The following is a 15,150-nucleotide window of genomic DNA, read 5'->3' as shown; positions in this document are numbered from 1 at the left end:
GTTTGAGGAATGGGATTAACTCTGTGGTCAGTGGCGCAATTTTTTTCATTTTTTAAATTTATTTAATCCTTGTTTAACCAGGAAAAAGTCCCATTGAGCCACAATGGCTCTTCTTCCAGGGAGTCCTGGCCAAGAGTGGCAGGCAGCAAGTTAAACATTTAAAATAAAAATACAAAGACACAGGACAGAACTGTAAGAGGACTAAAGACAAAAATCAAACTACAAAATCAAATAAAGAAATAAAATATGTAAAAGAAATTAAAACATGCAACATACACTAAGGAAAACTAAAACAAGACAATTCTCATAAACAACTGACAATACATTTAGAGAACTAAACTCATGGACACCATATTTAAAAGCAATGGCAATGCTCTGTAAGAGTTGATTTTAAGAGGTTTTTAAAAATATTGACAGGAGGAAGTATCTCTAAATGCAATGTGTTCATTCCAGGCATATGCCGCATAGTGTAACGCAGGGATAGAGGCGGCCAGAGGCGGAGGTTGCACGATGTGTTCTTCATAATCCAAAACTGACAACCAAAACAACCAACAAAGGGCTCTAGCATAAACAAGGGCACCAGATTAGCAGGCTCTTAGCACACAACTGAAGTAGAGCGGGTCCAGTGATGAGCAGCTTTCTCGGATGAATGTGCAGCACAGGACAATGCGACCTGTGGGCTTAAAAAGGTGGAACATGTAATAAGGCACAGGTGTTAGTAGTGCGGTGATTGAGACATAGGGAGTGGCTTAGTGCTATGGGGAGTGTGCAGTATGGGTGAGTGTGTGGGTGCACGCGCCCTCTGGTGGTGGCCCGGCCTCCTCACCCGACCTCCTCACCTCAGCTCAATAAACGTGTCCAGGTCGGTTGGCAGATCTCGGAGGGCTAGCTCATCCTTAATACCCTCATCTAGCCCCTCGAGATAAGCTGCTGTAAGAGCTTGGGGCCCCCAACCGCTCTCAGCGGCCAAAGTACGGAACTCAACCGAGTACTCGGCCACCGTACTTTTGCCCTGGCGTAATCTCAGCAGCCTCGACCCCACTAGGCCACTGGATGCAGGGTGATGGAAAGTGCTCCTCATGGCTTGCGAGAACCGGTCAAAAGAGGAGCACACTTCTGGTTGGTTCTCCCAAACCGGCGTAGCTCAGGCCAATGCTTTGCCTGAAAGTAAGGTGAGGACGTAGGCCACCTTGGCTTTCTCGGTGGGAAACCGTGACGGTTGCTGTTCGAATATCAGGGAACATTGTAATAAAAACCCACGACATTCAGCAGGGTCGCCTGTGTAGCGTGCAGGCGAAGGGAGAGCAGGCTCATGGTGAATAGGCGTGGCTGAGGGCACGTACGTAGAGTTGGTACGTACATTCAACGTACCAACTTTAACCTCCACCTTCCTGCTCTGCCTCCTCTCCTTCATCTTCAGAACCCTCTTCCCCCCTCTCCTCCTCCTCCTTGTCCCAACAGTAGTCCAATTTCCACTAATGCCCTGTTGGACAACAGCACCAGTGGCGGTCGTTGTTAACCCGGGCCTCGACCAATCCGGTATGGAATTTCTATTTTTGATCCGCATCATTTGATTTGGCGCAGTTTTTACACCGGATGCCCTTCCTGGCGCAACCCTCCCTATTTATCCGGGCTTGGGACCGGCACTAAAATACACTGGTGTGTGCACCCTAGTGGCTAGGTTCTGTGTCCTTGCCTAAAACCAAGAAAAAAAAATGTAGACAGATAGCCCAGAGATAGGACGATAATTGTCCAAATTAGTTAGTAGGGTCACCACCCTTTAACAGTGGGAGGACAAGGGCAGATCTCCAGGAATTCTGAATAGAGCCGATGATCAAACTGAGATTTAAAATAGCAGAAACGGGGTCAGCTATCAATCTTGCAGCTAATTTAAGAAAATATGGCTCAATATGATCTGACCCAGCAAATCTCCACTTCTGTAGCGAGGATGCGTGCGCATTTTTTCTGGTGGCGCTGCTCCTGAAACGCCTGACTGGAAATTGTTTAGCAAAAGATAGAAATTCAATTTTCGACTTGCTAATATTAAACACAAACAAGTTGGGTGAAAGAGTGTTACTTCTCAATGTGAACATTAATATTCACCATACAATGTACCGTGGTGACACAAAGAGAACTATGCGGCTCAAATCTTTAAAATAATCTAGCTAATACCATGTTTTCATCTGCATTCATGTCAAAACACCTCTACACTCTTCTGTTCTCCATCTAAAAATACCCAAATGAGATGGTATTGTACAATTCATCAAATCAACAGATCAGGTATGCGCTTTAACATTAAATAAACATAGCTATAAAAAATATAGGTCTTCAACGATGAAGATTAAGAATGCTAATAATGCAGCTCAATTCTGTAAATATCAAACCACAGAATGACAGAATGGATCACAAAGGTATTTTTCTGATAGGTGTGGGACAAGTGATTGTATGCATCTCTCTCTGTCTCTCTCTCTGCTGTGTTTGTGTGTGTGTGTGTGTGTGTGTGTGTGTGTGTGTGTGTGTGTGTGTGTGTGTGCGCGTGCATGCAGTGCTGAAGAACACATCTAATCACTTAGGTTTAACCTCGCAGTTGTCTACAATCATGTAGTTTCCTATTTATGATCCACAAATGCCAGGTTTTTGTAAGAGCTGCTGTATAACTGCATCTGTACAGCAGGGCGGTCATGGTCTGATGGTTAGGTAACTGACCTTGTGACTGGAAGGTCATGGTCTGATGGTTAGGTAACTGACCTTGTGACCGGAAGGTTGTGGGGTTAATCACAGTTGAAAATCACAACTGATAAATGTTGCATATATGTTTTGTAACAGCTATCACTGCCTCTGTACAGTCTATGAAGCTGTTATATCTGTATTTAAGATCTCTATCACTGCTCTAGAACTGCTCTGTTGCTGTCTGTGTTGTAAGAGATGATCTATTGTTGAACGTCTCTGTGCTGTAAGAGCTGCTCTATTGTCGAACATCTCTGTGCTGTAAGAGCTGCTCTATTGTTGAACGTCTCTGTGCTGTAAGAGCTGCTCATTATTACTATTGGTTATCGAGTTATTGAGAAAATGAGATGCTGGAGATTCGTTAAGCTGATATAAATATAGAGCACTTCCTTCAATGCAAACACACGGCAACGATGACACTCACAGTTAGTGTCAGACGAACACACCTGTCCTCCCCAGACACCTGTTAAATGGAGCACCTGCATGAAGCAAGTATCCATGAAATCTCATGTTAACTTTTACAAGGGACATGATTTGGGAATTTGAAGATTTGCCTGTTGGATTAGAAGGAAGACACGGGCTAACTTCTGTCCATTTTGATTTACATTTTTTATCTAACATTTTCTTTCAACATCTACATTTTCCATCAACTTCAGCATCTATCCAGTTATGCACTTGTAACCTGTCAAAGATTTCTTTGAGTTGCCACTCCCATTTCATTTACGGAGAGACTTCTCATTCTCTTAGACTTATTACAACAACTTTATGTCCAGAAAACGAATCCCGTTCTAATAGTACAGATTACGTGTTCTGGTATAGTAAAGCAATGGGGGAATCGCATAATTTTCGTCTCCTCGTTATAATTTGCAATCTCGTAGTGGCCATGGGCGCTCTCCACATCTCTGTAATGGTGTTTTACTACCTGAGACACTCCGGAGCCAGCGAGTACGCGTGGAGCGAGCAGGTGTCCACGGCATCACAGCGGGCAGCGTTCACCACGCCGCCGGGAGCAGAGGACGTCGCTGTGGTCTCCGCAAACGTCACTGAGGTGACTCGGATACTGGAGAAATGTCCCGAGACGTCCCCACATTTAGGTACGTACCTGATGTCTGTTGCCAAAGCTTTAAACCTGGCGATGGATGCGCTGTGCTTTATCAAGTCTCATTCAAATATATATATATATATATATATATATATATATATATATATATATATATATATATATATATATATATATATAAAGAAACTGAACTCCATAAATATATATATATATATATTGGTAAGCCAAATCAAAGTTCTTGTAGTTTTTTTAATGGTAAAACAATGGATAGTAATCCCAACAAAGTCCACAGAAGTATGTATATATATATATATATATATATATATATATATATATATATATATATATATATATATATATATATATATATATGACACATACACCGCAAGAACAAATTCACTTGCGATCCAATTGTGCCGTTTCCTGCGTCTCAAACAAAACCTGCAGCTTATCCACAGAAAAAGTAAATGTATTTTTGCTATATTGTGCAGCCTAGGCCGATAATCAAAGCTGAGTTCATTATTATTAATGAATTATTAATCAGTATTTGAATTTATCGAAGGAAAACTATGGCAAAAGCCTGCGAACAGAAGCTTTTTTGGATTTAAAACATCGCAGATTATTACTGTTCCCACGAGAATATTGTACCATCCCAGTTTCCGTTGTGAACAAGTTGACTGTGTCCCTGTACACGCGGATGACCGCGAGGCGCATGCGCTGTGCCGCTGCAGCAGCGCAGCTGGGGCTGCGACTCTCGTCGCGGTGGTCGTCTGGTGTGACCTGGGCCACTCTTCACTAATGGACAATACAATATTCACAAGTGTTAATGCGAACGTCCTGGCTTGTTGAAAATACAACACTAGAAACTCGCTAATTATGTATTCTAGTCGTTTAAATGTAGTTCGGATGCGTGACGAAATAACCCAGTCCGAGTAGAGTTTACATTATCGACTATTATGATTTTCAGATATGCATTTTGTTGCTTACCGCGAACATTTATTTCTGATACGATAAAATAATGCAACGGAGCAACACACAGGAGTGAGATATTTATTTTGGGCAAATCCAGTCTCATAATTATGACGGTTCAGGGTCACAGCAGAAACACGAACAGATCCAGAAACAGACGTGGAATACGTAATACAGTGGTTCTCAAACTGTGGTACGCGTACCACTGGTGGTACGCAGAGCACCCCGCGGTGGTACGCCAGATGAACTCGGAAAATAAAAGATGCTTTTTTTTTTTTTTTACACAACACATTTTTTTTATTAAAACAGAATTATGACAAGTCCTGAAATTCAGAAACTAAAAGGGATTACTCGTATTATGTGCGGAGAAAATGTCGCTAAACAGTTCGACCTGGTGCATCTTTCAAACGACACGGTCACTCGCAGAATTGATGAAATGGTGGACAACGTCAGACAAACATTGACCGAGAGAATTAAAATGAGTAAATGCTTCTCACTGCAGTTAGATGAATCCATAGATGTCGCATATTTAGCCAACTTGCTCGTTTACGTGCGATATGAGTATGAGGGTATGTCGCACGAAGACTTTTTGTGCTGTAAACCAACCACTACCAACACGAACTACAGTAGAACTACATTATAACATATGTGTGTAATGAGCAGGGTTGCCAAATGCGTGAGACACACGCATTTGACCGTCTTCACACGCCACACATCCGATTTCTCACGTCGACAAAAAAAATCTAGTTTATTTACCTCTGATCCACATCTATGATTCAATGAGTTACTAGTTCGCTCTGGCACCAACCATCGTGATCAACTTAAACTTGCCAAACAGCTTTTTCTTTTTTTTGGGGTAGTAGGTGGTACGTGGAGGTTTTTCGTTTGACAGTTGGTGGTACTTTGTCTAAAAAGTTTGAGAACCACTGACGTAATACAAAAAAAGGCACCGCAAACGGAGGCAGCAACACAATAAGCAGCAGGTCAGAACAGAAAACAGTGGGTCTAAATACACTAACCGACGAGCTTGTACATGTTTCGGTTAAATAAACCTGTTTGCAAATTTTCTTATAATAAATGTCACTCATCTCAATGTCACTCGTCGTCATCAACTGTACTCTGATCTGACTAGCCTCTGCAGGCTCGACTTCATTCCAGGTCTGCCTGCATCTCCTGGTTTGGTAGGACAGGTGTGATTAAAGAAAACATACTGCCAATGTTACCAAAGCAAATTTTACCCTTGGGTTGTGATTCCAGAAATTCCACCTGGCTTGGTAAGAGACCACACATTAAACCTAATGTACTCTTCCTGCCTAGAGGAATGGGGTAATACACTCTTAGATTTGCTGCTCTCCAGCAGGGTGTCATGCCCATGTAGTATCAGACCTGTTATCAAAGGGAACCCAACCCTAACCAACACAACTAACATGTGTTGAGATGTTACCACACTTGAAGATAGATAGACAGATAGATAGATAGATAGATAGATAGATAGATAGATAGATAGATAGATAGATAGATCACTTTATTAATCTCAGAGGGAAACTGACATATAGCAGTAGCTTGAGGTACAAAAGACAACTTTGTGGTTTACCACAGAATAAACACACAGTGAAGCAGACAGCAGGGACTGGATTCAGACTGAAGGAGGTGGGGACATAGTCTTCACACCTCCACCTGCTACACTCCTGTGGACATGGATCTGAGTCTGAGTCTGGATGGTCTGAGTCTGAGTCTGGATGGTCTGAGTCTGAGTCTGGATGGTCTGAGTCTGGATGGTCTGAGTCTGAGTCTGGATGGTCTGAGTCTGGATGGTTTGAATGTTGGTCCATCCATCCTGCCCACTGCATTTGACCACAGATTGTCATGCAGATCATACTAAATCCATGGCAGGGCACCAAGTGTGGGCTTGAAGTTGGGCTCAAGGGTTGATTTCCACAGTCTCATTGAGTTCTCAGTTAAAACAGATTGTTCTCCCATGAGCCATCCAAAATGTAGCCTCAATTTACACAAACGCACAGTGGTTACTGAACCTGAGAACAGACCACAGCAACCTCCCTGAATCATCACAATAGCTGATGTCCAAGAACGGGTCTCGAGTATGAAGAGCTGGAGAGGTCCAGGCCCGGACATGATCCACATCTACTGACTGAAGAAGTTACCTGCACAAGTGCCTAGAAGCAGCTGCTAACAGGTGAAACCCCCCTGAATGGTATGAGGTATAACAGTCCTATTCTAGAAGGACCCACAGAAAGGACCAGTTCATTGAAGCTAAGATGAGCAGGCATATGGCTCAATCCGTGAGTTCATGTGAGGGTTTGTGAGTTTGTTCTCCCGTGTGTGTTCTAGACTACATCGAGCTTCTTTCATGTTGTGTTTGTTGATTCGTGTTTATCCTGCGCTCCGAGCTGTTTGCCTGGTCATTTATATGCTGGTTTAATTTTTATCTTTATGCTCGTCATGTTTCCTGGTACCATTGATGTTGACTCTTTCAGCCTAGACCGGTTAAACAAACCTGATTGTAAATTTGCCACCGTCCATCACGAGGTGCTCCTGCCTGATCAGGTCCAGATTGTTGGGTTTCAAAACATCCATATTACCCACATCCTGTGTACATTCCCTCTCACACACGGGTTGTTTGTGTAGTATCATTCTAATAGTCCTGTATTCTCCACTCGTGTGTAGTGTCATTCTAACAGTCCTGTAGCGGTATACAAAGTACTTCTAGAGAAGCATGATGTTCCAGACAGAGATCCTTCATCATTTACATTTACATTTATGGCATTTAGCAGACGCTCTTATCCAGAGCGACTTACAAAAGTACTACGTAGTTGCTTGGAATCTCCAAGGATAGTCCTGGACACAAGGTACTCTAAGCTGGAAAAACCACTAGACGAAAGTCATATGATACCTAACAATTATGCCAAGTCATTATTATACCTGAATATACACATCACCTGAGGAAAAAGACAGTAAGCAATTCCTGTTCATCAGCTGTGCAAGCAAAGTTCCTGTGTTTGTCTCGTCTAATAGAGATTAGTGTAGGATCCTTAAAAAGGGATGTGTTCTCATCCTGGAGGATTCAGAGTGTTTAAGTGGAGTTTTGGCCATTGTTTTATTTGTAAGGATTCCTGTTGTCTTAACAGAAGTTGTTTACAGGTCAGTGTGTTCACGGTAAAGGTATCATCTCTGACATCATCGCTGACTTCATCTCTGACATCATCTCTGACATCCTTGGGAAAAGCAGTTTTGAAAATATTCATGCATCTCCACACTTTTCTAGAGGAATTCTTGATTGTCTCTACACATGCTCTTAATTCTGAGTATTTGTAGGCCTCATAATAAGAAGAATGGTATTGTAAATAGGAATGAGAGTGCATATAATGGATGGAGATATTTTTTAAAAGTTTTTGTAAAATTCATTGAAACCTCCAAAAAGTTTCTCCTCACCCACTATGTGCTGTATTCCTGTAACGGGCATAGAAGGCTGCATGACTGGTTGAGAGGGTGTTGTCTTTTGTTAATTTAAACAAAAGACTAACACCCTCAACACAAGGACTGCCCAGGAACAATGACAAACAAAAAAAGATGACACAGACACTAAATACACTGCCGTTAACAACCTGCCCGTGTGACTTATAATTCTAAAGAACAAGACAGATACACACCTAAATACACTGACTTTAATAACCTGCATGTGTGGCATATAACACAAAAGAACACTACACAGACACTCACCTAAAAACTCTGATGTTAACAACCCATGTGTGATCTATAATACTAAAAAGACGAGGGACACACAGACACAGATGAACATATATGTATACGCAAACACAAACCCAGACGAAGCCGAGAGAGTCTTTAGCATGTCTTTAGAGTCTTGGCAGACCATGACAGCTCCATGTTTATTCAAGAGCTGGGGGAGCTTGAAAATTGTCATCAATTTATCTTGCGAGACTACATGTTCAGTGTATTGCTCAAAAATGTTTTCTCAACAAACCCAATCAGAGAGGTGGGCATGGTCCCATTTTAGTACCCACTCTTTTATATGAGTAGTACATGGGGTCAAAGGTGAAGCAGTCCAGATTGAAGTTTTAGACAGACTTATGATAGGGTTCTTCTCAGGTCTTGCATGAAGAGAATGTTTTAAATTTCTCAAACCATCTCCATTAGGGATGTGTACTGACTTCTAATATTCACTGAAGAAATCAAAGAGTTGGGAGGTAGCGTTTATCCTTTCAGGTGTTCAAGGATTTGGAGATAGTGTGAAGAGTCTTCAACATATGTAGTTAACGGTTGGAAAGTAGATCACGTACGATGAGAGGTCCAAGAATTTTATTCTTATGAATTTTTGGGAGGAGTTTGAAATGGTATATGTCACAGTATTTAGTGATATTTACAATATTTATTAATCCTCTTCCATTCAACTACCACCTGCTCATTTGCACACATCTGCATTTTACATAATCTCTATATAATCATGATTGTCATGATTGTGTGTATGACGAATAACATTTGACTTGATTACTCTCCTCCCCCAACAGTGGGTCCCTTACGTGTAGAGTTCTCAGATCCAGTGGATCTGGACCTGATCAGGCAGGAGCCCCTGCTGATGGACGGTGGACACTACAAACCCAGCGAGTGCCTGTCTGTCCAGAAGGTGGCGCTCATCATTCCTTTCAGACACAGAGAGCAGCACCTCAAATACTGGCTGAACTACCTTCACCCCATTCTGCAGAGACAGCAGCTCGACTATGGAATCTATGTCATTGAGCAGGTACCATTCAGCGCACACACACACTTATACACATACACACAAACACACACACACACACACACTTATACACATACACACACACACACTCACACACACACACACACTTATACACATACACACACACACACACACACTTATATACACACACACACACACACACACACACACTTATACACACACACACACACGCACACACACTTATACACATACACACACACACACACATATACACACACACACACACATACACACACACACATATACACACACATATACATACACACACACTTATACACACACACACACTCTCTCACACACACATATACATACACACACACACACACACTTATACACACACACACACACACACACATATACATACACACACTCTCACACACACATATGCACTCACACACACACACACACACACACACACACACACACACATATGCACTCACACACACACAGACACATACACAGACACAGACGCACACAGCCCTCGTGTGTGTGAGCACGCTCCATTCACAACAACAATAAACGACAGCAGTCAAAAACCAACAAACACATTATGATGGAAATGTCTAAATCCCTCTTTCAATGCTTAGACTCCTTTAGTAACTGTGTATAACTTCTTTGTGTAAACCATGGTTATTTACACACAGATGGCTCACTGAAAGTAGTCTGACAGGTCCACACACACACACACACACACACACACACACACACACACACACACACACACACACACAAACCAGAGTTATTTACACACAGGTTACTCAGAAATATCCTGTGTTAACAGAAACACTACTCCCACTCATACTAGCAGCTCCTGTGATGTCTTCCATCTGGGTGTCACTGTGTAGTGTGTGTGCTTAGGACATTCCTGTTCACACAGTCTTTTGAATTATTACCACAGTTTTATACAACCAAATAATAGTTTATTAAACAACCAAAAAGCATGTGGGAGTGCTCAGATGGGCTCAGATATCCTTAAAAGACACTAGCACAGCTGCTCCACACACCACTGTTCCACACACACCTGCTCCACACACACTGTTCTACACACACCTGCTCCACACACACCTGTTCCACACACACCTGCTCCACACACACCTGCTCCACACACAGCTGTTCTACACACAGCTGCTCCACACACAGCTCTGTGTGCGCTTGTGTTTGATGAACATCTCTCGCTGGAATCTTAGGCTTGTTTTGTGATTCTAGTTGTTTTTGTGTACATCAGTAGGTGACACAATGTAATGCACTTCACTAGTTTTACCAGTTTACTCAATTAGCCTCCCAGTTGCCGTAGTGATGGTGACATGGTTGTGTTGTCTTGTTCCCTACACTGGGTGAATCACAGCTGTGTCCTTCTGGGGCACTTCAGCCTTCATATTTACAGCTTGATCTTCACACACATTATCCACATCATTAACTACTGTACACAATTCACTAATTACTGTGATACAGTAAACACACTGAGATGAGAGAGGTTATGAGAGAGAACAGTCCCCCTAGTGTTACCAAAGCTGAGGAGAGCTGACACTTGGGAGAGTCTGGATGGTTTGTGTCTATACCTGTACACACTTTTACACACACAATTTATGCTGCATGTAAACTCTTTTCTGTGCTCCATAAACAACTTTCTCCCATCTGCACACCATAGACAGTAAATTGAATACTGCCTCTAATGTACGTCATTCCTAGTATTGCTGTAAGCTGAAGAGTGCTATATACACACCATGTTAATTTTGGCAATCATGAAAGCTGAGCATGGCTCCAACGTGTCCTTTGTAACACGTGTTCTTTATTACACGTATCGTTTATGATGCGTGCCCTTTATGACACAAGCACTAACTCTACAATCAGCACCAATATTCCAGAACTCCTTCTGCTCATGTGAGGATTCCAAGATCCATTTTGTCTAAAGCCTGGTTCACACTACACGACTTTTCAGTCGTCAGGTTTTTGTGCGGTCCGCACTACACGACTGGTTGTGCTGTAATCGCGAGTCTTTCAGTTGTTGTGGCTTTCACACTACATGACTGATCGGCGACGCGGGCTCACGAATTACACGACTGGGGAATCGCCGACTCATCTGGCTGCCGTCCAAAAACACGAGAACACGAAAACGAAACTCTCGCGAGAACCAGCAACACCACATAGAAGAAAAAAACAATGTACATGTACTCCACATTTTCGTTATTATTATTTTTTTTACCGTTTAAACACTCCATAGTCCCAAGTGAACATAAATATAATCAATCGCACTATTTCTCCAGTGCTGTCACAATAACTTAAACACAGTGTTGTAGTAAAGTTGTAAGAAAGGTGAGGATTTTGTGTGTTTGCTGGGTTACTGTTTTGAAAGTATTCTTGAAAGTTTTTTACATTCTTCAGAGATATCTTCAGCGGTGTCGCGGTTCTCTCTCCACGTTCCCATTGGCTGTAGCTAGACGCTGCTGCCGACTCTCAGTCGCCGACTGGGCTAGATATTAAACATGCTAGATATCGGCCGGTCATCTGCGCTCGGCGAGCGTCTTTGAGCAGTTCACACTACATGACTGAGCGAGCGACGAGTGATCGCCGATTTGCCTCCAACCACAGTTTTTGTCGGCGATCAGTCGGCGACTGAAAAACCAGCCTAAAATCGTGTAGTGTGAACCAGGCTTAACCTGCTTCCACAGGCATGGCCTGTTACAACCACTGTTCTGTTACAACTACACAGAGGTGTCAATTCCAGGTTCAGAAAGTAAAAGTCCTCACCAGGATTTTGCTCAGGCTTCCTGGATTGTATTGATTACCCTAATTTTACCTGGATTGCACTAATTAGAAAATCTAGCAAGCTTGAGCAAAATCCTGGTGAGTACTTTTACTTTCTGAACCTGGAATTGACACCTCTGCAACTACATGGCTTCATAATAACAAGTACACCAATTAGTAGAATCAGCTAAATCTAGGAATATTATTATTGTGTGTGTGTGTGTGTGTGTGTGTGTCTTTAGGACGGTGAGGGAACGTTTAACAGGGCAAAGTTGATGAATGTCGGCTACGCTGAAGCTCTGAAGGAGTATGACTATGACTGCTTCGTCTTCAGCGACGTTGACATCATCCCCATGGACGACCGCAACACGTACCGTTGCTACGAGCAACCACGACACCTGTCCGTTGCTGTGGACAAGTTTGGCTTCAAGTAATATGCATGAACATACATACATATATACACCCACCCACAAATTTAGTGTTTATTTAATGATGGGTCTGGGTACGTGTCATCATCTACATCTCCGGAACGAGACATTCTGGACGGTTCATTACAGCAGTATGGTGGTTTGTGTGGTTGCAGATTACCGTATGCTCAGATTTTTGGTGGTGTTACAGCATTGAGTAAAGATCAGTACCTGAAGATCAACGGCTTCCCCAACAACTACTGGGGCTGGGGTGGAGAAGACGACGACGTCTTCAACCGGTGAGAACACATATTCCACTGACCTGAGACCAGCCACAGATACACAAATACTAAAACCTTGTTGCTCATCTCTAGCTGGTGAGAAAATCAACACAGTCCTTTCATTGACTCAGTCCCAGTCCAGGTTTTTACATAGTCACAATGCCTTTCAACTACCCAGTCAGGGTGAAACGTTTGCAGGAAGTAGCCCTGGAACACGGGCTGAATAGTGTGAGCACCATAGATCACACTACAGATAGATTTGACAATGCACCACGGCTTTTGGACAAACTCACGTCCTTCAAGATCAGTCTGGTGTATGGACTGTGATGGCTCATCAAATGCTGTGTGGATTGTATCATCCTAATCAGACAGATTAAAGTAAACACAAATAATAAACCATGGGTCACCAAAGCAGCCCAAATGAAATACTCTGACCTTGTAAGATTTGCTCAGGAAATGAATAATGCTTATTGTAGATTTGATAATTGTACTGACCAAGACATGACCTCACCACTCAGTGCTGTCTCTCAAGAAGGAATGAGGAACATGGCAGAAAAGAATGTGACTTCAACCCTATACAGAGTAGATTGGTTTGAAGCGTGTGATCTTGGTGCATTTGAACACTGTGTTCCTTCCTTTACTACATTGGGGTGAGTTTCCCAAAACGTTCTTAGCGCTAAGTACGTTTTGGGAAACTCATCCCTGGTCTTCCCATGTGCATCTGTGTATACATTCAGTGTCCACGCCCTTAGTTAGATCCTCTCATTACTAGTCATCCTACTCACCTGTGTCTTGTGTGTTCTGATTCTTGTGTGTGTATTCGTACCCATTGGTTTGTGTTCTCGTTGGTCGTTGTTTCTCTCATTACTCTTCATACCCTTTGGTTTGTGTTCTTGGTGGTCGTTGTTTCTCTCGTTACTCTTCGTACCCTTTGGTTTGTGCTCTCGTTGGTCGTTGTTTCTCTCATTACTTTTCATGTTCGTATCCTCTGCTGCTTTGTTTATCTCAGTTAATGTGAGTGTCGATTGGTCTATTAAACATTTCATGAGACGTGAGAGATTTATTAAGCACAAATTCAGCTTCATAGTCATTAATACAGTCCAGGGTCAGTTTACCAAAACAAAGGGTGCCAGATGACATGGTGAACAGAAAACCACAAACACAGAGGGTAAAGCAAAGCAAACGCAGACTGACAATTTCACCAGTCACTGAGGGTATCTGACAAAACTATGACAGCGACATGACAGATCAAACAAAGGGTTGTTGAGAAGGACATGGACAAATAAAAACGAAATAAACATAACCAACGAAACAGATGGTAGGGATGTGCAAGCGTGACTAAGGAGCATTGTCTGAAATATCTTGTTCTTCTGGGAACATTCCTATTTCTTTGTAATAAATATATATAAAACCTATTGTTATTTGTGTATTTTAGTCCCTTTGTTCTTTGATCCAAGGTTAAAGTTCAGAGAAATGTTCATATCACGTCCTGATGTCATGACTGGAAAATGCAAGATGATTCGTCATAACAGAGATGAGAAGAATGAACCAAACCCTCAGAGGTAAAATGAGTAGAGAAACAGTCCCAAGACAAACGTATCACACACACACACACACACACTTGTACACAGATGTGTTAAGGCTTCTCTCTCATGGGGTTTATGTGCTACGCAGGTTTGACAGAATCGTCCACACAAGAGAAACTATGGACACTGATGGTATCAACTCTTTGACATACAGTGTGGTGAAAGTTGAGAAGGACAAACTCTTCACCAAAATCACTGTGGACATTGGCAAACCCTGAACCTCACACACACTTACACATACACACACACACACACACACACACACACACACACACACATAGAAAAACACACCCAGAAATATGCTCACTCAAATGCGCACACACACACACACACACACACACACACACACACACACACACACACACACACACACACACACGCTCTCTCTCTCTCTCTCTCTCTGAGCTCCTGAACAGCCTATAGGAGCTCCAGCTCACAACACTGTGATGCACACTGGGAACCTGGACTAGAACTGTGAACACTGATGTCCTGAATTCCCCATTCTGGCCCAACTGGACACATAGGAGGTGACCCAGCTGTCATCACCTCCTCAGTGACACTTCACCCCTTCATCCAGACT

The 15,150-nt window shown here is 42.6% G+C and overlaps 1 protein-coding gene across 3 annotated transcripts in view; it reads left to right on the top strand.

Annotated features, from left to right (window-relative positions):
- The window catches only part of LOC143519754 (beta-1,4-galactosyltransferase 1-like), a 70,812-nt gene extending 55,952 nt beyond the window's left edge, over positions 1 to 14,860 (top strand). Inside the window, exons 1-7 of one of the 3 annotated variants that reach the window (XM_077013513.1) lie at positions 2,552 to 3,215; positions 3,606 to 3,821; positions 9,301 to 9,533; positions 12,539 to 12,726; positions 12,880 to 13,002; positions 14,442 to 14,546; positions 14,659 to 14,860. In XM_077013513.1, coding sequence (XP_076869628.1) covers position 3,215; positions 3,606 to 3,821; positions 9,301 to 9,533; positions 12,539 to 12,726; positions 12,880 to 13,002; positions 14,442 to 14,546; positions 14,659 to 14,788 — 996 coding nt within the window. In that variant the 5' untranslated portion in view covers positions 2,552 to 3,214 and the 3' untranslated portion in view covers positions 14,789 to 14,860. Of the gene's footprint in view, positions 1 to 2,551; positions 3,822 to 9,300; positions 9,534 to 12,538; positions 12,727 to 12,879; positions 13,003 to 14,441; positions 14,547 to 14,658 lie in introns of those variants that run through there. The other 2 variants (XM_077013508.1, XM_077013505.1) reach the window with 2 other exon arrangements.
- Positions 14,861 to 15,150: the final 290 nt, after the last annotated feature.

The sequence above is a fragment of the Brachyhypopomus gauderio genome, chromosome 1 (assembly GCF_052324685.1).
Source record: "Brachyhypopomus gauderio isolate BG-103 chromosome 1, BGAUD_0.2, whole genome shotgun sequence".
In the NCBI taxonomy this organism is placed as follows: Eukaryota; Metazoa; Chordata; class Actinopteri; order Gymnotiformes; family Hypopomidae; genus Brachyhypopomus; species Brachyhypopomus gauderio.
The sequence above is the reverse complement of the archived record's forward strand: the minus strand, read 5'-3'. Positions and strand labels throughout refer to the sequence as shown.